The sequence below is a fragment of the Neolamprologus multifasciatus genome, chromosome 22, assembly GCF_963576455.1.
Source record: "Neolamprologus multifasciatus chromosome 22, fNeoMul1.2, whole genome shotgun sequence".
NCBI lineage: Eukaryota > Metazoa > Chordata > Actinopteri > Cichliformes > Cichlidae > Neolamprologus > Neolamprologus multifasciatus.
The window spans coordinates 2,966,468-2,992,932 of record NC_140459.1 but is presented as its reverse complement, the minus strand read 5'-3'; the positions used below and the strand labels follow the sequence as shown (position 1 = coordinate 2,992,932).

The following is a 26,465-nucleotide window of genomic DNA, read 5'->3' as shown; positions in this document are numbered from 1 at the left end:
GACAAACTGTACACCAACAGGGACATTTTTGTTTTCTTTTTTAATGAAGCTGTAAAACATCCTTTTGTTGGGTTGTGTGCATATTAAAATAAATAGTTTTTAATATTTGAATTGTAACATCTTGCATCCTCTGTTAGAACTTCAGAGTCAGCGTTTGGCTTTGTGGGTCAGTTATGTTTGACAAAAACAACCATCAGATGTACTGAAGTCCTGTGTTGACACTGATGATGTTCAGACCACGAAGCCTGTCCTGACTCTGCTTCAAGTTTCCTTCCCCACAGTAAACACTTTGCCTTATTCACGCTTCATCCACCTTCCACAATCTTTGTATTCGTTCCTGCGTGATGCAGTATTGATCAGCAGAGAGGTTAACTTAGTGACACACAGAACTGCATAGCAAAAACAGTCTACATGTCTCTCCCTCTGTGAAGCTGTGCACGAGGTGTCTCCAGTGTGATTGTGTGTTCATTTGCAAGTGTAGCTGCAGCTTGTGATGAATTGACCCAGAGCAGAGGATTCGGTCACACTGCTATTCCAACCAATCACACCGTCACCCCCCTGTAGGTTTTGCAGTGAACTTGTTCGTTCTGAAGGAGTCTGAAGAGTGTGTCACGTTCCTGGTCTTTTGACCCAACGTTTTGAGTTTTAGTTTATTTGGATGTTGTGTTTTAGTTCTTTAGGGTAGCTAGGTTCATTTGTTTATTAGTTTCTCTTTGTGTTTTCTACCCCTGTATTTAAGTTTCCCTCTCCCTGTTTCATGCTGCGCGTCTTATGTTGTCAAGTTTATATTGTCTTGTCTGCGTCTCACGTTTCCTGTTTTATTTTGAAGGTCTGTGTCCTATGTCAGTGTAGTCAGCTTTGCTTCCTTTGTCTCGTGTGTTTCCACTTCCCCTAATCACCCTTGTGTGTATTTAGTCTGTGTGTTTCTGTTCATTCTTTGTCAGGTCGTCTGTTGTCATGTCTCCATGTTTCCAGGATTTTCCATGTTTAGGTTTTTGACGACGCTCAAGGTTTTAGTCTTTGTTCTTTAGCATTTAGTTTTTCCAGTTTAGTTCTTTCTTGTGTGCATCTGCCTTTTGTTTTTGTACTTTTTTTATCAGCCATGTTAAACGGCTCACTTATTGTTAATACTCAAGCTTTAATAATAATGGATTGCATTTATATAGCGCTTTACAATTCCACTATTCATTCACTCTCACATTCACACACTGGTGGAGGCAGCTACGATTGTAGCCACAGCTGCCCTGGGGCAGACTGACAGAAGTGAGGCTGCCATATCGCGCCATCGGCCCCTCTGGCCATCACCAGTAGGTGTCTGTCTTCTTGCTCAAGGACACAACGACCAGGACAGAAAGCCCGGGATCGAACCGGCTTACAGATGCGCTTCCCAACCCCCTGAGCCACGGTCGCCCAAGTTTCGTTCCTTCGTGTCTGCATTTTGGGTCCACTCTTCACAATACATACAGTCGGCCTCTGCCACACTGTGACAGAGTGAGCTGCCATTCGTTGAGAAATGGTCTGATTGGCTAACATTAGATGGAGGGACTCTTTTTCCTTGTTGTATTTTGGTTTGTTTACTTGTTTCTTGGAGTAATGTGGTTATTATTTTTGACACTGATGTTTGTTTGTGGGTTTCCTCTTTCTGCTGTATTATTATTTATTTGTTACATTTATTTATTTATTTATTTATTATTAAGGTCATATATATTTTATATATATAATTTTTTTAATCTATTTGTTTTGCAAGCTAGAAGATGGTATTTAGTAAATGTTACAGTTCTGCATATTTAACTTACTAAGCACATGGTTATGTAATCAAAACATATTTAATTGCCTAAAATAAACAAACTCATTATGTAGTCTCACACCTTTCAGAGTCATATGCAGTTAAGCAGATGTGCTATTGGACGGTTATTGTTTAGGTATTGTTGTATAAATCTCTTTATCATCACACCAGCTGGTTATTTTAATTACTTACTTACTTACTATACAATGTTGATATTAATATTTGCATCCAAAGTAGAAAGTAACATAGTTAAATTTGGTACAAATACATTGAACCTGTGAGCATACTCATCGTAGGATTAAAAATGTGTTTATAATGTGTTCATGTTGTGACATCAGACCGGCAGAAAACTGATAATGAGCTGTTTCCATCTGTGCCTGTTTGTGCGTTTTCAATGGCACTTCTCTAATTATCAGTTTGTAAGACTACACAAAAATTACCAGGAAATGTTTAATGAAATTTGCTGCAGGAATGAAGCATCTGCAAAAGAAGAATCCATTAAATGTCTTTCTTTATTTGAAAAAGCAACGAGCAACGGCCTTGGTAGACGATTCGCTCTCGAGTGGCCGTCTCCTTTTAGACTGTTATCGACAGATTTGTGTGCAGTGCCCATCAGACAAACAGACTTGATGTTCTCAGACTATAGTCAGAAAAATCAGTGAAGATAAACACACCGTGGAAAAACCCCACACTGCTGACGCTGATGTTGTTGTGTTGTAAATATCTGCAGCATATCAGCCGATTAGCACCGGACTGACATGTTCAAACAAAGAGGAAGAGGAGGGTCAAATGTGTGAGTAAGAGTTTGGACTTCTACACAAACATTCACATCTTTTTATTGTCTGAGTCCACAATGTATGACTACAGATCAACCCAATGCAAACTGCAGATTGCAGACATTAAATCTCAGGTGATTTAACTAATTCTGTTGTAATGATGACCCTGATGGAGACGGGTGCTGGTAATACCACGGTAAAGGTAAAGGAACCATGGCTTTAACCTCCTTACCTTCCTCCACTTCTCCCAAAAACTCACCAGGAACGTCTCGTTATGAATACTGAGCTCTGACATTTATCACCTTTACATTTTAACATCCATCAAGTCACCAGAGACTCATTTAAAGTTAGGGTTTGTCTTGCACCCACACCTTACTTTAAGTATTTAGATGCATAAATCTGTAAATAAAACATTTCACTACAACTCTAAATAAATATGAGGGAGTTCATTTGAAAGATAACATCTTCTATTTTCTGAAAACTAGACTAGTTAACTTACAGCTAAGAATTCAATTAGACAACACTTTGTCTTTATCTTTGATTTGAGTTGGACTCAAATGGTCTCAAGTCCTGAGAGCAAGCTACCTGCAGGGGGAACCGTAGGCGTTCTGGTTTTGGATCCAGATGTTTCATTTGTGGACTCTGAGTGTGTGTTTTATATCCCGTCTTCTATTTGGTTCTTAGTTTTGTTATTGTTTAAACTTATTTAGTTATGTTTCTGCTGTTAGTATCCTGTTTAAGGCTTAATCTGTTTACCATCTGAGTCTTCTCCTTGTGTCACATTGTGTCAAATCTGTGACACAGTTAGTCTGTCATATCAGTTTAGTTACTTCCTGCTTTATTTTGATAGTCATCTGTCTTTGGTTTCATGTTTTACTTTTCTTCTGTTGCTTCTTATCAGTGTTGGTCAAGTTACTTGAAAAAAGTAATCAGTAACTAATTACTGATTACTTCCCCCAAAAAGTAATCCTGTTACTTTACTGATTACTTATTTTCAAAAGTAATTAATTACTTAGTTACTTCTTAAAAACACGATTTACAACCTGAATAGGTGATAAAGTGATAGATCTTTCAGCCCAATTCTACTTTTTCTACATAATCATCATACAAAATGTAATCAAATGGAAAAGTCTCTTTTTAAAACTTGTTTTATTAGTTTTAATCTTTTAAGTTTATGCATCAAGCAAACATTTAATTATATGCAACATTCTCTGACTGGAAGAAATTAGTTTAACATTTAAACCTATTTTCTGCACACTTAGCGGTCCTGTTGCTCTATTTTCACCTGTAAAGCAGGAGTGGGGTAGGCGGAGGGTTACCCTGGTGCAGGTGTGCCGCGGTCAGTGGAAGAATCCGCGAGTTTCTCTGTGAGTTTCCCATTACGTCGTAGCTACTCGGTGCTTGTTTGGAAGTTTAGGGGTTTTTTTCGCTGTAAAAAGAAGTTTTCTTCCCACGCACAACGGACACTAATGTTTTTGTCACTTTTTATGGAATCAAACTCAAAGTAAGGTCAGTACTTCCACGCTTTAAACGCTGCACGCTCATACTCTCTCTGTACTCGATATATGATCCATTGTTGATCTGCACACAGCTGTTGTCACGAACGTCGCACTCGCTTACGTCACTGTCATGAGACATTCTCGCAAAGAAAATCACGGTTTTAGTAACGCAGTAACGCAGCGTTCCTACGGGAAAGTAACGGTAATCTAATTACCGTTTTTGCAATAGTAATCCCTTACTTTACTCGTTACTTGAAAAAAGTAATCGGATTACAAGTAACACGTTACTGCCCATCTCTGCTTCCTTTTTTTTAAATTTTCATTTGTTTGTTTGTTTTTTGTTTTATCAAGTGAGTTCAACATTAGTCCACATCCTGCATTCCACACAAACACCATTCGACAACAGACCGTGGCCGTCTGATTCCTGGCTTCAAAAGCAGGTTTGTAGTCTAAACTACAGAAACTGAAATCATTAATTGTGTTTGTGTAAACTCATGCACCATTAATTTTTCAGTCCACAGATGTCGAATTGTTAGATAGCCTCTAGCATTGTGAGTGATGGTATCACTAATCCCAGGAAATGTTGCATGTTTCATTACAGTTTTTCTGAATTGCTAAAACACATTTCCTAAAATCTCACCTCTTTGTCCCAAAACACTAAACACAAACGGTAAAATTCAAGCTACACACACAAAACCTTCAACTTGTCTTGCAAAACCAAACATTTGACCCAAAACGACTTTAACTTTTCTCAAAATCAACCACTACTGTCAAAAGCCACACAAAACCAGCCAATGCAAACACAACTTAGCAACACACTACAGAAATAAATACAAAACACTGTGGGATAGCTGGAAAATAATACATCATCTATTCATTCATTTATTCTTGTACTCACATTTTAACAAAAAAAAACTGCAATAAAAAAGTTACATATACATAAAAAATTATATATTTTTACAGCATATTCAGATCATTTAATCTGCCTCAGCATCTCTGTGCTGGGTCAGGCCACACGACTTCATCACATCATATCTTATATTCTCCCTTGCGATGCAACAAGGAAAGCATCCTTTAGCATGCCGAATCCAGCCCTGGCAAGATTCCCCTCCCATCTCTTTTCATTGCTTGAAGTAGATTTTCCTTTGTGTGAGGGTTTCAGTTGTATACTTTCCATCTCCATGCTGAGAAAAACTCCTTGATAGGGTTCAAAAGTATGGTGGAAGAAACACATTGATAAAATGCTGCTCATTGTGAAACCAGCTGCATATTCTTGGACGTCGGTGAAAGCTCAAGTTGTCCCAAATGATATGGGAAGCTCTGCCTGCTCGCGATCTCTCTACTCGAGCAAAGCATCCCATAGACCCTCCAGGGATGCTGCTAGAAGTTCGGTGTTTTACGGCCCAACAGTAACAGACTGTGGAGAACCCCACAGCTGCTGATGGCAGCACAGATAGGTACGTTTCCACCACGCTGACCAGGCAGTGCAATAATGGCACGCTGACCATTGCAACCTTTTTTTTTCCTTTTTGCTAGATTCAACATGTATGTTGTCTTCTATAATCCACTGCAGTTTTCATGCAGTCGAATTGCATTATTCTGACGGACCATATCCACAATAAGTGTCCTGGTGTTGTGAGCGCGTGCGTGTTCTTCCACCCTCATGTGTTTCAGTTCTAAACAAAATACCATTTAGTTACAAGTATACTTGTATGCATAGCACATGTATACATCATACTATTCATTTACTGAACTAAAATTAGTTTTTTGTGTACAGAGAATCTTTGAGCTTGACTCAATGGTTAGGCCTCATGAATACAATTCAATGGAGCAAAAAGCAGAAGAGGTGGTAGTGTGTTAATGATGAAAACAGTGTTAGTTGTGTTTAACTTCTGTTGCCTGTGTGCACCATTCTGGGTACAAGTGCACCAAATGGCTAAATGTGCTTTGTGTTTGAGAATGTGTTTAGAGTTTTGGTAAACGGGAGCATGATGGAGTCCCAGGAATTATTAGAAAAATATAGTTTTCATTTATTTAACCCCCAAAAATTATGTTTACAAAACTAATAAATGTTGAGCTCATAAAAGAGGTCAAAGAAACAAAACTGAACTCGGGCACAGACTGAGATACAGAGAAACTTAACAAACCAAATGACTGCCCAAACATACATAACTGACCTAAACATGAAATGACATACAAGGGTATATATAATGGCTGATCAGACCATTGTGACACATGAGGGGTAACAAACAAACAATCATAAATCACAAACAATGCAGTACAATCTACTTTGTTAATAAACTAAACACGAAAGAAGAAAACCAAAACCCATTAAACCCTAAACTCAAATATTTAATTAAATACAAATACTTTGTTTTTAAAGTAAAGAAAACACACATTCTCCCCTTCAGCAGGAAGTGGTGGTGTGGTCCAATTATCTTCCTTTGCATTTAATGGTTTCAAACCCTGGCTGCCATCTTTTGTCCAGCAACTCCCAGGGATGATGGCAGGTAAGAAATAAAAAGACAAAGATTAGTCAAAAATCAAAGAAATGAAGTAGTATGAATACATAAGTAAACTAAATGTGCGCGCTTACAAATAGGACAAATGTATCCAAACCAATCAATAAAGTTATTGGTAACTAAAATGTATTACTATGTTCAAATGAAGAATGAAAATACAAAAGTCACCAACGTTAGAGTGTGGCCACGGGTTTGGCCATCACAGGTGTCCTCACCAGATGAATAGTGTTTAAGATTTTGGCAACTGTGAGGTTGATTTGATGAAAGAGTTTTCATAGTTGACAGTTTAGTTTTTACAATGAGATTTAGTGTTTTAGCAATTCAGAAAAAACTGTAACCACACCACCCTCTAGTGGTTGCATGAATTATCCCAGAGGGAAACCAGTCATTTAGTGTGGGGAGGATGTCAGGGTGGATGAAGGGTAGAAAAAGAAAAGAAAAAACCTCAACACTAAACATGCAAAAGCAACTAATTAAATGTATACATTTTTCATGTTTTTACTCACCATACTGCACTCTAACTCAGCACTTCAGCTGCTGTCATGACAGATGGAATAGCGTCACATTATCAAAAATCATACAATATTTTACTCAAAGGCTCATCTCTTCCTGTGCTAACAAAGTAGTTTCTGTATCTCTATGCTGTATCTCTATGCTCACTTTAAGCATATTTGCACTGCACAAGACACTAAATAATGTGGATTGCACAACACTGGACATTATATTCTTCATTTCACTGTGTATTGTGTATTTTGTTGTACAGTTATTTTATTTTCAACTTTAATTTATATATTTTATCTTATTCTTTCCCAGTTAAATTTACCCTTCATTCTAATTTGTGTTGTACAGTTATTTCATTTTTAACTTTAATTTTTATATTTTATTTTTATTTTATTCCTTCCTAGTTAAATTTACCCTTTTTAATTTTCATATTTATTTCCTATCTTATTCATAGCCTTTTCTTTTTTCTTTAGGTCACGAGCAGTTGTCTAAGCATTTCACTGCATATCGTACTGTGTATGACTGTGTATGTACAAATAAAATTTGAATTTGATTTGATTTATGCAGCAATTAACAGTTAGTGAAAGCAAAGGAAGCACCACCCACACACTGACACCACCTGTTCTTATGGTTTGCTTAAGGCATCAGCATCTTTGTTCTCCCGTGATAAGCCCTTACTCACAGTATTATCATAATACAACAGAGTTTTTTAATCTTATCACTTGCAGCATGTCACATTATTTCAAATAACTTTTGTGTTGAAAGCAATTTAAGCATAAATCAAAGCTCTGAAAGTCAAACATAAATCTAAAGTCCGTTTTGAGAGCATCGTGACCTTTTTTCCAGTTCTTTCTGTTTCTCTAATGGAACAAACGGAGCAGCTTGTGGAGGTAAACGGGAAACAGAAACCCATTAAAGGCGGAAACAGCCTTGAACATTCGGTCCATTAAAAACTCAAGTATTCTTGGGGATAAAACGAAGAGCTAATGGTCTGATGGAAAAAGTAGTCAGTTGGACTCAAACTGAAGATATTGACAGTATTAAAAAAGTCGGAAACTTCCAGTTGTTATGTTCTGCCTGACTCTGTGTGAGAGAGAGACGACACTCAACAAAGACAATAAATATACTGAAATTGGACAGTTTTAAAGATCTGGAATTAATATTCACAGTAACAGCATTAGCAGAAAGACAGTCTTATAAATCATCAGGTAGTTTTATCATAATGTTAACATCTAATTTAAAAACGAAGCACAGCTGAATCTGACAGCTGAGTGAGTTTTACAGGTATTTCAGATTACATCCGTTTGCAGCCTGTAGCAGCAACTCATTTGTGTCTCCATAGTGTGGTGATTTACATGTTTGCTTAACAACTGAAAGATCCCTTGTCCTGTCGCAGGAGGAAACACGAATCACTTTGAGGTTGCATCAGGAAGCACGTCCAGAGTACAAACAAGGTTTCAGATTTATTTGATATTTAAACACATCAGTTCTTTAAATTATACATTTTCTCAACAATAATTGTCACATGTGCGTTATCCGTGGTTGAAAAAGCTTCACCTAAAATCACAGATTTATACTGAATAGGGGACAAAATAAGTTCTGATCGGTAAAAACACAAAAAAATTAATACACTTAAAGCAAAGAGTTAAAACACACAAAGTCCTCTTTAGTTTACTGTAATGCAATTACTGTAACTTGTTGTCACATTACTCTAATCCCATTATATGTAATCTATTACTTTCCAGGCCACTGGCTGCCAATCTCATTAGAGGATTATAAGGATACGATGTCATACCCGGTGCTGAACGAACAGACACACATGCTGCTTCCTGGCTGTCCTGACGCTTTTCCATTCAGCTGAATTCAGCACTGAGACGTGGCAGCAGGTAGGAGAGTGGTTTTCAGCTTAAATATAAAACGATCTGTAGTCAGCTCAGCAGGTTTAATCGTCTGGTGTACTGCTGTTACACTTTTATTACACATTTTCTCAAACTTATCAGGTTTTCTTAGGAGGACTAGTTTTACCTGATTTAAATCATTTCTAAGAAAATCACTGCAAACACCTGTTGAGGACAGACACTCAGAGTCGGCACTCATTCAGTTTTATTGTCAAAGCTACAAGATTCAGTGTTCGGCGCAGTATGTTAATGAGTTTCATCAACTTTTACTCCTCCTTTACAGTTTGACCATCTTCAGCACTGCAGCACTAATACAAGTGTTTTGTCTCTGATCTTTATAATTCCTGCTTTATAAATAAAGCTAAACTTGAGGCCCACTTGACCACTTGTGTATTATCTGCACTATTCCTATAGGAGGTCATTATATAGGTTATATTAAAAAGTTTGCAGATTGAGGCTATTTAATGTCTGCTCTGTTTGTGTTGGGGAATAACAACAAAAGGTCAGATTGTAGTTGTTGTGTGGAAAAGGCAAAACTCTCAACTTGCCCCAAGTCGTGTGCTTACATATACCTGGTACATTAAATGATATATGAGAATGTTTTTAGGCCAAAGTCCAGCCATGTTTCAGGTGTAAAGGCTGCAGGAAGAGGCCTGCTGAAGGTAAAACGTTCAAAATTAAACAAGGATCGTCATCTTGATGGAAAAAGCCTTTTTAAATTCTGAATATCCACCAAGCCTTCTCTCCGTTGTCCCGCACACCATCAAACCGTTTAACTCCTCGCAGGAGGGGACAACTGAGCTGTAGCGCCTTTTTCACTGTGCAATATTTATGAGATTTTTAAATATCCAACAGTGCAATAGACACACAATAGTTGAAATGTGCAATTCCCTTGCATTCTTATTTCTGTTTATTCTATTTATCCCTATTATATACTCTGTATTTATATGTGTATACAGTGTTGGGGAGTAACGGAATACATGTACCGCCGTTACGTATTTAAAATACAAAATATGAGTAACTGTATTCCGTTACAGTTACCGTTTAAAAAGGTGGTATTTAGAATACAGTTACTTTGTTGAAATAAATGGATTACACGGCGGTACTTCCCTGTTTCATATTGTGGCGGGTCAGGACTGTTTGGGTTTTGTTTGACAGCTACGTTCTGTTGTTCCAGGCAGCAGCGTTACGGTTGCCATGGTTACAGGGTGACGCCCTCTCTCTGCGTGTTTCCTGGGTGAGAGAGCACCTGTTGTTGTTGTTGTGCTAAGCTAACAGGCAGAATGCTACAGGTATAGCTCTAAAGAATGTAGCATCATGGGCAGTGTAGTCCGTGCTGCAGGGAGAATGGACTGCCATACACGTTATGTGTCTGTGAGCGAGGGAGGGAGAAAAAGGAAAAGTACGAGCTGTCATCGAGCAGAAACGGGAGCTGGAAGCATGTAAATATAATAATAACCACTGCAGCCAAGAAGAGAGCCTGACGAGCCCAGTTGTAAGTAAGCTATTAAGACTCGACTGTACACCGTGTTCGTGTTTTCCTCTGAAACAATAAGTTCTGTTGGAGCAGCCTTTCAACGCCTCTCTCTGTCTCTGCTAGCAAAGTTGACCCAGACAACAAAGTAAAGCTAGTTTTCAGCTACGAGCCGACACAGAACCCACCGTATTAGCCAGAGGTCCCTTTACTACGGTTCGGAGCCGCGGACCTTCAGTAACAGTAATAAATCACAGCAATAGTACATTCATGTAGTTGTAAACAGCATGATAATATATTAAGTAATCCAAAGTATTCAGAATACGTTACTCTCATTGAGTAACGTAACGGAATACGTTACAGAATACATTTTGGGGCATGTAATCTGTAATCTGTAATGGAATACATTTTAAAAGTAACCTTCCCAACACTGTGTGTATATATGGTTATTCCTGCTCACATTCTGCAACTTCTGTCGGTGCTGTGCTATTGGAAACTGAATTTCCTGGAGGAACCCACCCGAGAGATAAATAAAGTTTCATCTAATCTAATCTAAGATGCCTGTGAAATGTTATTTTGGCACAACAAAACAGAAATCTTAACAGACGAGCTGTAAGACTGATGTGAAGAAGTTCATTTGTTCCTGGATGGCTTTTGATTATGTACTGATTCAGTTCAAAACAGTGGCTCCACTCTAAACCACATTCATTGTTTTGGATCGGGTTCGCACATTCACAGACACCTGGCTGGTGTGGCTCTGAGTTTAAAGGTCACAATAAACCTTCTTTTACTTTTTCTTTCAGATCTCCCACAGTTTTGGACCTAATGCCTTCGTTTGGGTGAAATCTGGACCGCATCTTTCTGCGATGATGTCAGAGTCTGATCCTGACTCAGTAACTGAAACTGATTTCACCAGTAAACTGAATTTGTTTCAGATACAAGTGAACAGCCAGGAAGGAGGAGTCATTTGTTCAGAATGAAGCGGGTTGAAGTGTTAATATTTTATTTCTTACTGATTGTTTGGTGCGTCCGGCCTGTCGACGGTGACTTTCGGGTCTCAGATGTTACACATGATGATGATGCCCACCCCAACACCCTCACAGAAACCGACACCGATGCACCGGTTAGGAATATCCAAACAAACAGGGACATACGGGACACGAGCATGGAGACAAACTGGGACGAGCCAGATATGAGAAAGGACCACTATGAGGATGCTGACTGGCATCCTCTTACCTCCTTTACGGAAACGCTTACCGACCTGACCCCTGACGCCCCACTGGTGATACGCAATGACAACCCTGGCGCTGAAGATAGCACCAACCGGACTATCAGCAATTTATCAGCGTCAGAGTGCGGCGAGTTCAGCAGTCAGCTGATGTCTAACGGACAATGCCGACTGACGGCAACACTTCCTCCTGTAGGAAATTCTCAAAAACGCTGCCCAGACATGTTCCGGTGTACAGACGACGTCTCCTATTGGCTCCATGAGAACGAAAACAGAAAGGAGCAGCTGGAAGAGCTGAAAGAGACGATGTCAGGGCTCCAGGAGGAGCTGAGGAACCACCGGCATCGAGTCAAGGCCCTGGAGATGCAGGTAGACTTCCTGCTGTCTACTCTACGTTCATGAAATGTCGTGTTGAACTTTGTAAAGAATAGATTTGTATTTTGAGACACGTGGGCTTAAAAAAAGAGTGTGATGTCATATCTCCAAAGCAAAGAAATAATAGAAATAATTTGAGTGAAAAAAGTACAGTTAGTCTCTAGTAGTGTGATTACTTATAATTAGTGCTGAAGAAAAGAGAAAAATAAATCCTCCAAACACAGAGAAGAACAACATATGCACGATTAAAGCTCAACAAAGTGAAACGTTTTGGAGTTTCAAAAATTAAATAAATAAAATAAAGTGAAATAAAAAAGATTTTTATCTAAATGGGTGGAGAACATTACTCATGCAGGTAAATACAACGCTCTCCTTTATCTCGCTATATCTCTCTGTCTTGACACTCACTAAGTCCTCATTAACCCTGAACGCTAACAGGATTAGCTGCAGGCCGGGGTCCTACATCATTCTCAGTCTGCCCAACCCACAATGGATCCCTGCAGGCTTCTAAAACTAATCAATAATTAATTAAAACAAATAATGTTATGTACCAAGTTTCAACATTAAGTTCAGTCACAGAGGCATTTGGACATTACGACATTACGTTTCCGCCAAACCTTCCTCCTCAGTCTGGAGCTCAGTAGCAGCTGAAGTGGTTAACTTTTTGTCAAAGGAAAACATGTAGATATTAAACAGCAGTGGTCTGAGCATTGAGCCCTGTGGAACACCTGGTAAAACAGAGGTCAGCTGACAGGAGGAATTACTCTTTAAATTGTGTTACTGTTCATCTTAGAGATCAGCTGACCCCACAGAGGGCTATATTTAGTTACTGTTGTTCCCTTTATAATAACATTCACAATAAAATGATGGTACGTTGGCTTTTTATAACACACAAATGAAGCAAGCTGAAGTTGTCTGACTAAAAGGTAACTAGCTTCTAGGGGTGCAACGATATACAAAATTCACGGTTCGATATCTTTTCGATACAAAAAAAATGTTCATGCCTTTTTAATTTGTCATTTATTAAAATTATAAATATATATTTTAACTTAAAAGTACAGTTTTTAAATTTAATGTTGCTGAAACAACAAAGTAATAAAAAAATTAATCTATCTGATGGAGAAATCCCTCATCTTTGGAAAAGACTTTATTACAGAGAAATGGCTCTTTTCAAAATAAAAGCTTCTTCTGGGCTATATTCTCAGCAGCATATTAAACATATCAGGTCCCCATAAGGAGAATCATGTGCTAACGGCTGTCTAAATGACTCGGGTAAAGTTTGTAGCATGCGTGCTTGTTGTTTTTGTCTGCTTCCACTTGTCTTTGCACTAGGATGATGTCGGAGTAAATGTGCAGTCATATTCGTTGTGTTCCCACTAGTGCTGTCAGCGTTAATCTGAAATGATGTTAACGCCACAACACGGCAAATCTCCGTTAACGAGCTACCGCGGATCGCCCCGTGCGTGGGGCTGGACGGCGTCAACACGTTAACGAGCTAACTGCGCTAACGCACTAGTTCCCACCAATGTAATTGAGCATTGCTGGCACATCCGACACACTGTTTTACTTTTGTCCATGACGCGCTTACCTTCAGGGTCATACGTCTCATGAAAACCAAAATAGTTCCAAAGGCCAGATCTGAATGAGGGTGGGGGAGGTTCAATTTGCCATGTTGCAACGAGCTTAACTTCTGTCTTGCTAGCTTGCCCTGCGCTCAGTGAATCTGCGCTCGACTACTCCGCCTAGGCTGCACTGTCGAGCGCAGATCCACTGAGCGCTCAACACAGACAGCATCGTCAGAAGGAAATGTTGTATTGTTCATACATATGCGTACCGAACCGAAAGCACTGTATCGAACGGTTCAATATCGATACGAGTATCGTTGTACCCCTACTAGCTTCCTCCATCTCAGCTTCTTTTTACTTTCTATTTGCTTTTTTCAGGGCTTTATTTGACTAACCTCACTATGACCACACAGTAAGGTGAATCTTCTCTCATTGCACTGCTCAGGGTGAAGAAAGTGTTAGCTTAAACTCAACCTTTCACCAGCGGTTGCGTTCTCTGGAGCGCCGTCACGCCGAGGCCGACACGCTGCTCCACGTGCACGCGGCGCTGCTGTACGAGCTGCAGGTGCAGCTCCGAAACCTGTCGGCGACCGCGCGCCACATGAGTCACAACACGGGCTGCAAGGTCAACGTGATCAGGACTGCACCACTCGGCATGCGAGACACACTGCCACCAGGTGCACCGGCAGCAAACGCGGTGATGAATTGTGGGATGTTTGATGTTTCACAGTACATTTTAACTTTGTCCGTCTCCCTTCAGATGTACAGCCCCTGTCGTTCTGTCCATCAGACTGTGCCTCGCTGTATCACAACGGTGTCCGTCGTTCTGGTGTTTACACTATTGTCCTGTCACCAGGCACCGCCCGGCCTGTCTACTGCGACATGGACACCGAGGGTGAGACAGCTGGTGTGTTAGTTCCTGCAATACTAGTGCCAGTAATGGAAACACTCAGATACTACACACACTTTACACAATTCTATGTGTGTGTGCACCAGGTGGAGGCTGGACAGTGTTTCAGCGGCGCCGTGATGGGTCAGTGAGCTTCAACCGTGGATGGTCTGAGTACCGTGATGGCTTTGGCGAGCCGCGAGGTGAACACTGGCTGGGGAACCAGCACCTGCACCGGCTGTCTAACCAGGGCCACTACAGCCTCCGCATCGACCTGCAGGACTGGAGCCACGCCCACAAACATGCTCTGTACCACACTTTCAGGTAAACAGACACATTAGAAGAATGAAAGATGGTAAATGCACAGGAACTGGACAGTTACTCGGTAAGAGAGGTGCTCTTAACGATGGTTAATGAAGACTGTCTGATTTTCACTGTCTTGTTGTTTTTAAACAGGAAGTGATGAAAACTGAAAAACTGAGGGATGCTCAAATAATAGGGACTTGTTGATGTCACTGCAGGCTCGCCCTAAAGCAAACCTGCCTTATACTCCTTTTTGGCACTAACGTGGAGCATCACTTACAAAAAAAAAAAGATCCTACTGTATTCAATAAGACCGGTTTATGATTTATGGTTTGGAGTCAGCGGCACTAACAAATAGGCAGGAGGCCGAGCTGGACGTAGGAGATATGAAGATCTTAAGATCTTAAGAGTGACTTGGATGGACGGGATTAGAAATAAGTTCATCAGAGGGACAGGTCATGCTGAAGGGTTGGAGAAAAAGGTTGGAGTGGTGAGACTGAGATGGTTTGAGCCTGTGCAGAGGAGGAATAGAGGATATACTGGATGTTGAATATGGAGCTGCCAGGCAGGAGGAAAGGGGAAGAGCACAGAGATGCATGGATGTAGTGTTGGAGGATACTGGGGACAGGGTGAGGTGGAGGCAGGTAGGCCGCTGTGGTTACCCCTAAAGAGAGCAGCTGAAAGAAGATTAAATACATAAAACCTCAAACTGAAAGTGCATGGTAGATCTGCTCTGTTATAGATTTCTACACTCAGACACCTTTGTGCTGCCAGAAGAGATTGCCCCCTGCTGGTTAAAGAATGAAGGTGTACGTCCGCACTGGCTTCTCTTTGCAGACCCAGAACTATATTCAGATTTACAGACTATATTCAGAGCTGCATTTAACAAAAACTGTCACATGCAATAAAAGATGAAAAGGCACTAACGTTTCCACCTTGTGGCTTTCATCTACCTTATTATAAACAGTAGTAGCTGTTTGGCACAGTACAACAGTGGCCAAGGTGTAAATCAACAGCCAACGTTGAATAGTTTTGATTTGATTATTTTCCTCTCGCTGCAGAATCGAGGATGAGGACAACCAGTACCGCCTGCATGTGTCCGGTTTCAGCGGGACAGCGGAGGATTCGTTCGGCTGGTATCATGACCTGCAGGGTTTCAGCACACCAGACACAGGCAACATCTGTGCTGAGATCAGCCACGCTGGCTGGTGGTTCCACCAGTGTTTCTATGCTAACCTCAACGGTGTCTACTACAAGGTAAGTTCTACTCCTACAAAGTTGTTTTTCTGCCAAAAATTGTGAGAATAACAGTAAATTAGTATGAAATAAAAGAAACAATGGTTTGATGGTAAAATTAGACGGATGCTTCCACGTGTCTCCATCAGGGGGGGCACTACTCTCTGAAAGCTCAGAACTTGCTGGGGCCAGATGGCATTGTTTGGTTCTCCTGGAAGGATTCAGACTTCTACTCTCTGAAGGCGGTCACCATGATGGCACGACCACATAACTTCAGGCCACGCCTGTCACCATAGAAACACTCTCAATGACACTCAAGGATTCTGCAGCAGCAAAGACGATTTATGAAAACATTTTTCTATAAAGTGACTGGTGATTCTGTACAGGCTGTTTAAAAAGTCATTGGCCACTGAAATGTAGCTAATTCAGATATTTTTTCCAAACTAGCTGCACAAATAATTGCCCAATGGTAGCTGAGCAACCAAGAGCTTCCAGAAGTAACTGTACCAGAATCAACTATGTACTGGAAATATTCCCCCAAAATGCATCATTTCCTTCTGTAACTTTTTGCTTTTTTTAAACATAAATGATGAATAAAACTGATTATTTTTGAGCTGTTTGCAGGGATTTCTATCAGTCATAAAATGCTTAAAGATTTTCTTAACCACACCAAGGGCCCTGAAATCACTTTAAATTCAAACCGACACACAACTGGACTTGAACCTGAGACGCACAGTCAACTCAGAAAGTAGTGAAAGCTCCACATTGTTGGTTTGGAGGAATTTAAAGGATGAAGATTTCCTGAAACATGAGCAGCAGCTGGCACAGAAACCAACTGGTAACACTTGATTTCACAGCTAACATCAGTAACTCACAGGTCCACAAACTATTAACATTTCTGTTATCAAGCAAATTAAACAGCACATGTTAATGAGCGTGTTCATGGGGTTCCTGCAGCTTCGGGAAATTTTTCTCAAGGCCAGTTTAACAAGAACCATGACACGTGTCTGTGGCCATCAACGGTAACACCACAGATTTGTGGGCAATCATTTTAAGTGACAGTGCGGTCACTCTCAGAGTTTGGGAACAGCTTAGGATTCAGTTTGGTTTTTTAAACATTAATGATATTTAAGGTCATACTCTCCCGATGACTATAATGCCTTTCAACGCTTTAATGATCTACAAAAACTCTTGTCTCAACATGTAAAAGTGAACTGTGAGCCTTTTCTATTTCGTTAAATTAAATGTTAAGCAACATTTATCTAATGCACTGCTCTGACACTTTGTTTACTCCTGAAACATGTAAAATGATCTGGTCGATCAGACCTTCAGGTACCTAATAAACGTTTCAGCTGCAGTAAAACACACAGTCAATTTTAATACACATATTTATTAGAACAGGAATTAACTGGTACATCTACAGGACTTCTTAGTCACTCTGAATTCACAAAGGCTGTTTTTCTTAATTAATGCAACCTGCACCGGTGAACTCCTTTAGAAATGACTCTGTACAGACAGATGGTAATGACGGGTCAGCCTGTCTTCATGCTGTTGTTGTGAGATTTTCTTCAGGTTGCAGGAACGAGCAGGCCCACGAGAAAAAGATCCTTTATGTGGGGCGCTCTCTGGGACGGGTGACGAACTGCCACCACAGAGGGGGGAGGTCGCCCTCTTTGCGGGCAGGAGGGAGAGCTTCGGACTTCGGTCCGACAGCAGGGGTCTCAGCCTCTAGCTGGGCAACCTGGAAGTCAAAGAAGGAAATGGTGACCTGAAGTTTCCAGTCCAACAAAAGCACTCTGGTGCCACCTACTGGAGTTTGTCATCAACAGGGACCCTTACATTCAGTTCCAGCTCCACGTTCTCAGCATCGGGCTCTGCTTGAATAGCTTTGCATGACTTACAGTTCAAAATAATTCCTATTTATCTTATACAGGCCTTAGATCATCCTGTCTAAAACAAGCCATTTATCTCCAGCCATCAAGTTTCTTAACCATTTATCCAATCAGGTTTGCAGAGGGGCTGGAACTTATCCCAGATGTCATAGGGTGAGAGACAAGCCTATCACAGGGCTAACACCGAGACAGACTCATATTCACACCTACAACCAATTTAAAATCACCAATTAACCTAGTTAACCAATCAACTCAGCTCTCGTTAAGCTGTGACCAAGTCTAGGATTATCTGCTCTCAACGACGTCATACGAATCCAAGAGTAGAAAACCAAGAAGAGTCTAAAAGCTGAGCTATATGGAACAGGAAAACAGGAAGTAGCACCTTTCTTGTCATAGGCAAAGGAAACCAGGTTAAACAAGGAGGTCAAAAGTAATGCTGGCATGTAAATGTTTGCTGCCCACCTCTTTCTCCCAGCTCTGCATCCTCAGTTTCTTCCACTGCTCTCTCTTGGAGAAATAATCAGGATACATGGCCTTTTCCGAGGGGTGCCAGTGGTCCAGCACCCACTCTGGGACCTACAGAGACAAAGCAGAGCTCACAGACACGTCTCTATCCAACATTAGGACAGCCAGCTTTTTCACTTCATTGTCCCCAGTTAGTTCAAACAGACCAGAAGTTAGGTCCAGAAAAAAGAAAGTCAGGTACAGTTTGAAATAATTTCACGGTTGCTCTGTTTTACCTTGTAGCACTCGTATCTCTCATATGAGGTCCCTCCAGGAGAGTCGGGGAAGATGTAGGGCTGAGGATGTTGGTTTGTCCAGAATTCCTCCTCTCCTGCCTTTAGCATCATGGTGGCCTTCACCATGTCCTTCTCAGTCTTGTTTTCATCAAAGCGAGCCCGCAGTAAGCAGGCGTAGAAACGGTACTTGTCTCTATAATGACAAAACAACAGTCAGACCTCAAGAGAGACCACCAACATGTTTGAAGCAACTACATGACATCAAGAGAAAAAAAGTGTTACAATATAAGCATGTGTATATTTTATACTAACAGAAACATTACATATGAATTATATCTATAAAACAGACAAGACTTTTCTTAAAACTTAATATGGGGCGATCGTGGCTCAAGAGTTGGGAGTTCGCCTTGTAATCGGAAGGTTGCCGGTTCGAGCCCCGGCTTGGACAGTCTCGGTCGTTGTGTCCTTGGGCAAGACACTTCACCCGTTGCCTACTGGTGGTGGTCAGAGGGCCCGGTGGCGCTAGTGTCTGGCAGCCTCGCCTCTGTCAGTGCGCCCCAGGGTGGCTGTGGCTACAATGTAGCTGCCATCACCAGTGTATGAATGGGTGGATGACTGGATATGTAAAGCACTTTGGGGTCCTTAGGGACTAGTAAAGCGCTATATAAATAGAGGCCATTTACCATTTAATATCATCAGTGCAAAACATTTTAAAAACAAATTCTAAAGAAGGAAAATGAACAATTTTCTCTTTACTTTTTCTAAAATGAAAATATATATATTATTGTTCTTACAATCAACATAAATAACATTAAAAGAGCAGCCTTCAATCCTCATTAGAAAGACTCTATGCTGACGTGGGTAACATGGTGATTCACATTAAAACCCTGATACTGATTCTTCTGTCCATCTCTTTTCATAATGTGAAGCTCCTGCAGGCAGGTCATATTTCTAAACAAGCACAAAACTAATAACAATTTAAATACTGGCTGACTACTAGTGTAAAATTAAATCTGTAATGTGGAGCACTAGTTTGACCAATGGATTGGTGTGGCGTCAGCAGTAATGTGTGTGTTGTATGAGGCTGGGATGGTAAAGAGAACGGAAAGGCCAACTTTTCAATTTACCAGTCTGAGCCCCAGACCTAACCGATGGTAATGAAATCTGACAGACTCATGCTCTCAAATGCATGAGGCTGAAACTAGTTTCCTCCATACGGTGTCTGAGCTCAGCATAACAGATTTTGGAGCAGAGACGCTGCTCCTGTGTGGTAAAAGGAGATGGTCAAAGTCGCTTGGGCATCATGTTAGGATGCTTCCTGATAAACCAGAAAGAAACCCTGGGGTGGAGAGATTGTATTTCTCATGTGATCTAGGAACACCTCAGGAGGTACTGGAAAGTATGGGTGTGGGGAAGGACTTAGCCTGCTGACACCACAACCTAACTCCATATAAATAGAAGATGACGGATGGATGGATCAATGTCCAAAATCTTACTGACCTAACTGTATGTATTGATCTTTCACCAATGAAAGCCTTTCATTTATTCACATAGACCAGAACTGACACAAATAACGCTACATCCGAGTGACTGAATGAATACCAGTTATCCTAAATATTAAACATCATGACAACTAACTTTGGAGTATTTTCCACATAAAGTTTAGACTAGTGCCTCTAATGATTAAGTAGAGTAATGTGTTTAATAACCTGTCTGCAGCTGAGCCAAGTGGGAGCTCAGCTAGAACTTTGTTATTAGCCGCTTTTGACGCTAGCTGGCGCCATGTAAATACAAGTAACATATACTGACTCCTGCTCAAAAAGATTAAAATGAAACTATTGCAACTTCGCGATCTCTTACGCACATTCCCATCTGAATGACAAGTGGAGACACAAAGATAACACTTTGGAGGTGTAACTGTCAGACTTGAGGAATGAGTGACCTGGCTTAGCAGCGGCTAGCTTCGCTGTTAGCTTAGCAGGACAGTGAACTTACTGCATGTAAAACACCGATAATCTATATTTTTTCCACAGTCCTACACTAACTAAGAAGCCCTTCTTACCTAAATATGCACCACGACTCGAGGTGTCTCAAGGACTTCTTGTAAAGCCGCAGCACTTTCTGCTGGTGAGTGAGATAGGCAGAGGCCATGTTAGCCGTCCCCTGTCACCTTCTCGCCGAGCAGCGCGAAGGATTCTGGGATTTTGTGGCATCTGGAAGCTAAACCCGTAAATATTAAAAAAGCAGCGCGAATATAATACATTTCTTTTTGGTCACGTATTAAGTGTAAGTTATACGAGTGTAAATTATCTTCACGCGTCGAATTTTTTTTCGATATTGTCTAAAATGTTTGGATAAGATGAGAAGAGTAGCCGAAAATCTTTTTCAGTAACAGTGATCCGGTCTGTTACAGTTATTACGGTACTGCGGCATTATGGGAGTGGTGAGAGCTGCATGTGTAGTTCTTTCTAGGAGAATTTCAACCATGGCACAAAACAAATTCATTGGTAAGTCGCCTCTGCTTTATCGCCTGTTAAACGCTACCAGAAAAGGTAGAAGAGAGCGAGTGTCACTGGCTGCCGCTGACGGTTATAAAGCGGAGCAGCCTGCATGTTTTGTTAGCATCAGTGCTAATAAGTTAGCTTCTTGAAAATGACAACACAGCAGGAACAGACTGAGTGACAGGCTCACAGCTGTGCAGGAATACAGTATACCGGGCACTTTATTTCAGGTTTACAGTAGTTCAGATGCCATGATGGCAGCTCATAGTAGACCGATCAGCAGTTGGTGCTGTTGTGCTGGCAATGAAGAAGATGTGTAGAAGATATAGCACAGCATGAGCTCTGTGCTGGTCCGTATATTAGATTTAACCAAGTCAAACCCTTTACCTGTCCCTGCAGCTCCTCTGCATACAGCCTGTGGTTGCTCTTCATTAAGGACAGCTGTAAGCTGTGTAGGGTTGTAGTCCTAGCTACACAAAGTTCGTTTTGTTATATGACTGTATTTTCAGTGTGTTTCTATTGTCTGTAAGTATCCATTACTGCTAAATGTGTTCAGTGTTATTGTATAACGTGACCTCAGAGCGTCTCTCGCATGATGCTGGTACCAATACTGTGATGCTTTAATTCCAAAGATACAATCAGTAACTCTCTGAGTCAGTACATGTAGATAAATCCTGAGCTCTTGCTGTTCAGACATCGGGGTGAATCTGACAGATCCCATGTTCAGAGGACTCTACAGAGGGAAGCAGAAACATGACGGTGAGCTACTGCTTCACTCTTATTTTCACTGTGGGGCCGTTCACATGATGTTTTTCTGAGTCTCACGTTTTCCTGACAGATGACTTCAATGAGATCATTGACCGAGCTCTCAAAGTAGGAGTTGAAAAGGTATGCTGTGTCCAACACTTTGATGAAGCCTCGTGTATTTTAATCATAGCCATGACTTCAGGGATCGCTGCAGTGTTGATTTGTTTTAAAAAGGTAATCGTGAAATTCTGGGATGATAGAGATTTTTACAGCAACAGTTTGGCTAATAGCTGTTGGAGATGTTTATGAGTGTTAATATCCCAGACAAAACCCTAATTTATTTCACTCCCTGAAATGGACCGGGCGATGAGGGAAAGAAGAGAAGAACAAGAACAAAAAAAAGCCTCACCTATATTTTAAGTACACTCAACATATAAGTCGGTATACTCTATCATGCTGAGCCTCATTATATATGCTAAAGAATTGTGGTGCAAGTAGTCAGGATGCCGATGCAGATATAAAACATAATATAAACTAGGGCTGCCACAAACGATTATTTTGATAGTCGACCAGTCACCGATTATTTTTGCGATTAGTCGATCATCATCCATTGGATGTAAAACGTACAGCTTATTGCACCAGCGGCATCTGCTCTTATAAAACCATCATTAGCTTACAGCTTTAAGTGTTTAAGATATGTGCTAACTAAAAATAAAGACAAGATGATAGTTTATTAAATTTTAATGAAATTTGCAGATTGTTTTGGTGAAGTTTAATAAACTCCTTGCTATCTAAAATATAACAGGACACCGGAGTAAATTCTCGAGCATCTCACACTTCTGATAATCAGCTGTCTGCTTGACGTTTATTCAGCTGTGTAAAACTATAACTTTAATCTCAGCCAAACCAATTTACTCAGGAACAAATAAAATACTAAAAAAAGCCAAACAATAAAATTTTTAAGTTATCTAAGTGACTTATATATCATGTTTAACCTGAGTAGCGAAAGACGGCGGTGGGTTTGAAAACTATTTGTCGGGAGTCCGGTGTGCTCACGGCTCTAGTTAGCCTAGCCCCCGGCTAGCTATCGAGCTAGTGGGTAACAGACGTCTCCGAAAACGTCAGAGCGCTTTTGAAAATATGTGGTGTCTTGATAAACTGAGCAGATATTTGAGGTTTACACAGCTACATTCTCGCCTGAAAATATATTAAACGTTTATTTTGTGACCCAGAAAGAATAATAAGAGTAATATTAAAACTAACTAGCTGCCGCCATTGTTGGAAACTGCGCTGGGCTGCGCTATGAATTCTGGGACAGAGCTACTTCTTCTTCTTCGGGGTTTAACGGCAGCTGGCATCCTTGTACATGCAGTGCTGCCATCTTCTGTTTCAGTCCGTTATTACACTCTTAAATCCTACTACTTATTCCTACGTCTTTTGTGATCTTACAAAGCTTCAAACGAGGCGTCGACTATTAAATTAGTTGTCGACGATTTTGATAGTCGACATAATCGTGACTAGTCGACTAATCGTGGCAGCCCTAATATAAAGTCATAGTTACTCTTATTTGTGTATGTTGGAAATCTGTAATTTGACAGTTATTTGTTCTCAGTTGTAATGATTGCGTGTTTTATCTTCACTGCAGTTTATGATCACAGGGGGGAGCCTTGAGGACAGCAGGGAAGCTCTTAAACTAGCTGAGACCAGAGGTAATAACGACAGCACGTTTAGTGCAACTAAATGATTTGTGGTCTTAAAGAATCAGCCAAACCTACCTAATGTTTTCCTCCGTGCTGGAGCGTCTCACCTTTAACAAGACCCCTCCTTCATCACAGATGAGTTCTACTGCACGGTCGGCTGCCATCCCACCCGGTGCGGTGAGTTTGAGCAGAATGGAGAATCCCAGTATTTAACTGGGCTGAGGGAGCTGGCAGCAGCACACAGAGGAAAGGTGGTGGCCATCGGAGAGTGTGGACTCGGTGTGTGTACACGAGCACCTTATTTATTTTTCACTCTGTGGGTTACCCACTCTTAGCGTTCAACCATGAATATGTTTCTTTTCTCCTCGTTTCAGATTTTGACAGGCTGGAATTTTGCCCAAAAGAAACTCAGCTCAAGTACGTTTGTGTGATTTTCACGAGTTTTGAAAAAAGGCCTTCTAGAAGCAAAACTTGCCACTCGGCGGCCATTTTTTAAGGCCACATTGGGAATTTTAATAGTGACTGCATCCTTTAAGTTACCAGTGAAACCTGATAGATGTGCCAGAAAGTCTAAAAGCGTTTTTCCCCTGAAGATTTCCTTCTAATAAACATGGTTCATTTATGACTCCACAGACTTGCAGATTGTTTCCGAGTCTGAAAAGTGAAAGTACCTTTAACCTGCTTTCTTTAGAAGTCTATAAGAAAATGGCCTTTAGCTTAAATGGCCCTTGTGGACTTTTGTTTCTTGTGCCTCAATTTGCTCCTTCTGCTGTGTTGCAGATACTTTGAGAAGCAGTTTGACCTGGTGGAGGAGACCAAGCTGCCCATGTTCCTCCACTGCAGAAACTCCCATCAGGAGTTCATCGGTAGGTTTGTGAAGCAGACACCTGATCTGTTTCAGGAATTAGATTTTTATGCGAAACATTCAACTGTTTTTGTTTCCACAGACATCATGAAGAGAAATCGAGACCGATGTGTTGGAGGAGTGGTAAGGATGATATGATATCTAAATATCATAGACGGAGGAGGATATGCTTTCCAAATCCTGGAGATGCAAAAACAACCTCTGTAAAAGTGAATTATTTCTGTGACAGGTTACAATACTCGATGTAAACAGATTAAGGACCTAAAATGTCAAATTCTTTGAAGTTAATACTTTTGTTGGTATAAATTCACAAACAAACCTGATTTCATTCAATAAAACTAATTTGCAAAACATTGTTTGCATATTTAAAAAGCCACTGAGTCACTTTATGAATGAATCTGATCATAATTCTTCTGCGTTATTGCTCATTTGAATTTCAGGTCCACTCGTTTGACGGAACTGCAGACGACGCTGCTGCTCTCATTGACCTGGACCTCTATATTGGAATAAATGGATGGTGGGATAATCTTGAGAAATGTTGTTCGGTTTCCTTGAACGTGACCTGAATCACACTGAGTCTCACTTCCATATCTTTCAGTTCCTTGAAAACAGAGGCCAATATTGAAGCTATGAAGTCGATCCCCACAGAGAGGCTCATGGTAGAAACAGGTGAGTCACACAGTCTGTTTATTTTAAAGCTTTTGGCAGAATGTGGCCTGAGTTTGATCACACAGTGAACCTTTAATATAAAGTTTTCTTAAAGCTCTGGAGTCATTGGTTTTATATTCTTGTTGAAGCTGTATCACCAATAAGAGGGAATATATTAGATTAAAATAGGTTTGTGCTCACTTTATAGAAATATTTTGCTGATGTTACAGTTCTTTAAATGCTACATTCATGTTATTTATGGATTTCCACCTTCCTGCTCATTTCCAGACGCCCCGTGGTGTGGTGTGAAGAACACTCATGCCGGGTCCAAATGTGTTAAAACTACATTTCCCACAAAGAAGAAGTGGGAGGCAGGACACTGCCTGAAGGACCGGAATGAGCCCTGTCATATCATGTGAGTCACTAAAGGGAAACGCTTTATAAATCCAATGGATACAATCAGACGTCGCACTGAAGCATGAATATTGTTAAACACAATAGACCTTTAATTTTAAGATTTCACTATTTGTCTCTTGCAGACAAGTCCTGGAGGTGATGGCAGCAGCGAGGGAGGAGGATCCACTGGAGCTGGGCAACACAATCTACAACAACACTGTCAAAGTCTTCTTCAGCTCAAGCTGATAATAAATGACATCATCAGACTCACCGATGTGTCATTAATATTCTTTTATGAATCTGTTTGTGCGCCTCAGGACAAACCACTTATACTGTTATATTATTTGTGTTTACAGTAAATAAACATATTTTTTTTCATAAGGAACACATCAGTTGTTGTGTTTAGAAAAACATCAAAAGCATTCTCAGAGGTTTGTGTTTTTAAGTCATGCAGGGGTGGACTTGCTGGTGTGTCACTATCATTGTGCTGCTACATAACTTGAGCGCTCTTGAGCTTGAAAGATTTTCTGGAAGACAACAGAATTTATGATTCTATCAGTTACGGCGAGTCATCTAGGTCCAGAAGCAGCAAAGCAGCCCCGACCATCACATTACCGCCACCGTGTTTGACTGTTTATATGACCTTCTCTTTATGAAAAGCTGCCTTAGTTTAATGCCAGATGTAACAGTATTTGTACCTTTCAAAAAGTTCAAGTTTTTAACTTTTGTCTTCAGTTTTCTCCGTCCATAGAATATTTTCCCACAACTTTTGGGGATCCTCGAGATGTTCGGAAACCCCAAAGTCTTTGAAATGTGTTTGTTTTTAGCTCAATAAATCAAATGCGATAAGACACAACAAATATCTTAATAAGGTATAAAACTAATCTGAAATCTAAATACAGTAAACTGAAATATATTTAATAT

General features: G+C 40.5%; 3 protein-coding genes across 8 annotated transcripts; 2 read left to right on the top strand and 1 right to left on the bottom strand.

Moving 5' to 3' along the window:
- Nucleotides 1-6,366: 6,366 nt before the first annotated feature.
- On the top strand, nucleotides 6,367-18,722 carry LOC146492580 (fibrinogen-like protein 1). 4 transcript variants are annotated; one of them, XM_085149205.1, is made up of 8 exons: nucleotides 6,367-6,571; nucleotides 8,830-8,970; nucleotides 11,260-12,053; nucleotides 14,070-14,301; nucleotides 14,385-14,531; nucleotides 14,621-14,837; nucleotides 15,878-16,073; nucleotides 16,202-18,722. In XM_085149205.1, the coding sequence occupies exons 3-8, from the start codon at nucleotides 11,433-11,435 to the stop codon at nucleotides 16,346-16,348; spliced, it is 1,560 nt and encodes a 519-aa protein (XP_085005331.1). In that variant the 5' UTR covers nucleotides 6,367-6,571; nucleotides 8,830-8,970; nucleotides 11,260-11,432; the 3' UTR covers nucleotides 16,349-18,722. The 4 variants fall into 4 exon arrangements, with proteins under 4 accessions (XP_085005331.1, XP_085005334.1, XP_085005332.1 ...); XM_085149208.1 differs by having other exon boundaries at nucleotides 6,368-6,571; nucleotides 14,385-14,519; XM_085149206.1 differs by lacking the exons at nucleotides 6,367-6,571; nucleotides 8,830-8,970 and having other exon boundaries at nucleotides 10,531-12,053.
- ndufb9 (NADH:ubiquinone oxidoreductase subunit B9) lies at nucleotides 17,427-20,904 on the bottom strand. The gene is made up of 4 exons (XM_085149259.1): nucleotides 20,747-20,904; nucleotides 18,685-18,877; nucleotides 18,407-18,520; nucleotides 17,427-17,793 (listed from the first exon to the last, which is right to left on the bottom strand). The coding sequence occupies exons 1-4, from the start codon at nucleotides 20,833-20,835 to the stop codon at nucleotides 17,662-17,664; spliced, it is 528 nt and encodes a 175-aa protein (XP_085005385.1). The 5' UTR covers nucleotides 20,836-20,904; the 3' UTR covers nucleotides 17,427-17,661.
- An 87-nt stretch (nucleotides 20,905-20,991) lies between these two features.
- Nucleotides 20,992-25,845, top strand: tatdn1 (TatD DNase domain containing 1). 3 transcript variants are annotated; one of them, XM_085149222.1, is made up of 12 exons: nucleotides 20,992-21,191; nucleotides 21,879-21,944; nucleotides 22,024-22,073; nucleotides 23,578-23,641; nucleotides 23,768-23,911; nucleotides 24,007-24,049; nucleotides 24,413-24,498; nucleotides 24,580-24,620; nucleotides 24,938-25,014; nucleotides 25,096-25,166; nucleotides 25,434-25,560; nucleotides 25,685-25,845. In XM_085149222.1, the coding sequence occupies exons 1-12, from the start codon at nucleotides 21,119-21,121 to the stop codon at nucleotides 25,785-25,787; spliced, it is 945 nt and encodes a 314-aa protein (XP_085005348.1). In that variant the 5' UTR covers nucleotides 20,992-21,118; the 3' UTR covers nucleotides 25,788-25,845. The 3 variants fall into 3 exon arrangements, with proteins under 3 accessions (XP_085005348.1, XP_085005349.1, XP_085005350.1); XM_085149224.1 differs by lacking the exon at nucleotides 22,024-22,073 and having other exon boundaries at nucleotides 21,111-21,191; XM_085149223.1 differs by lacking the exon at nucleotides 22,024-22,073 and having other exon boundaries at nucleotides 20,998-21,944.
- Nucleotides 25,846-26,465: the final 620 nt, after the last annotated feature.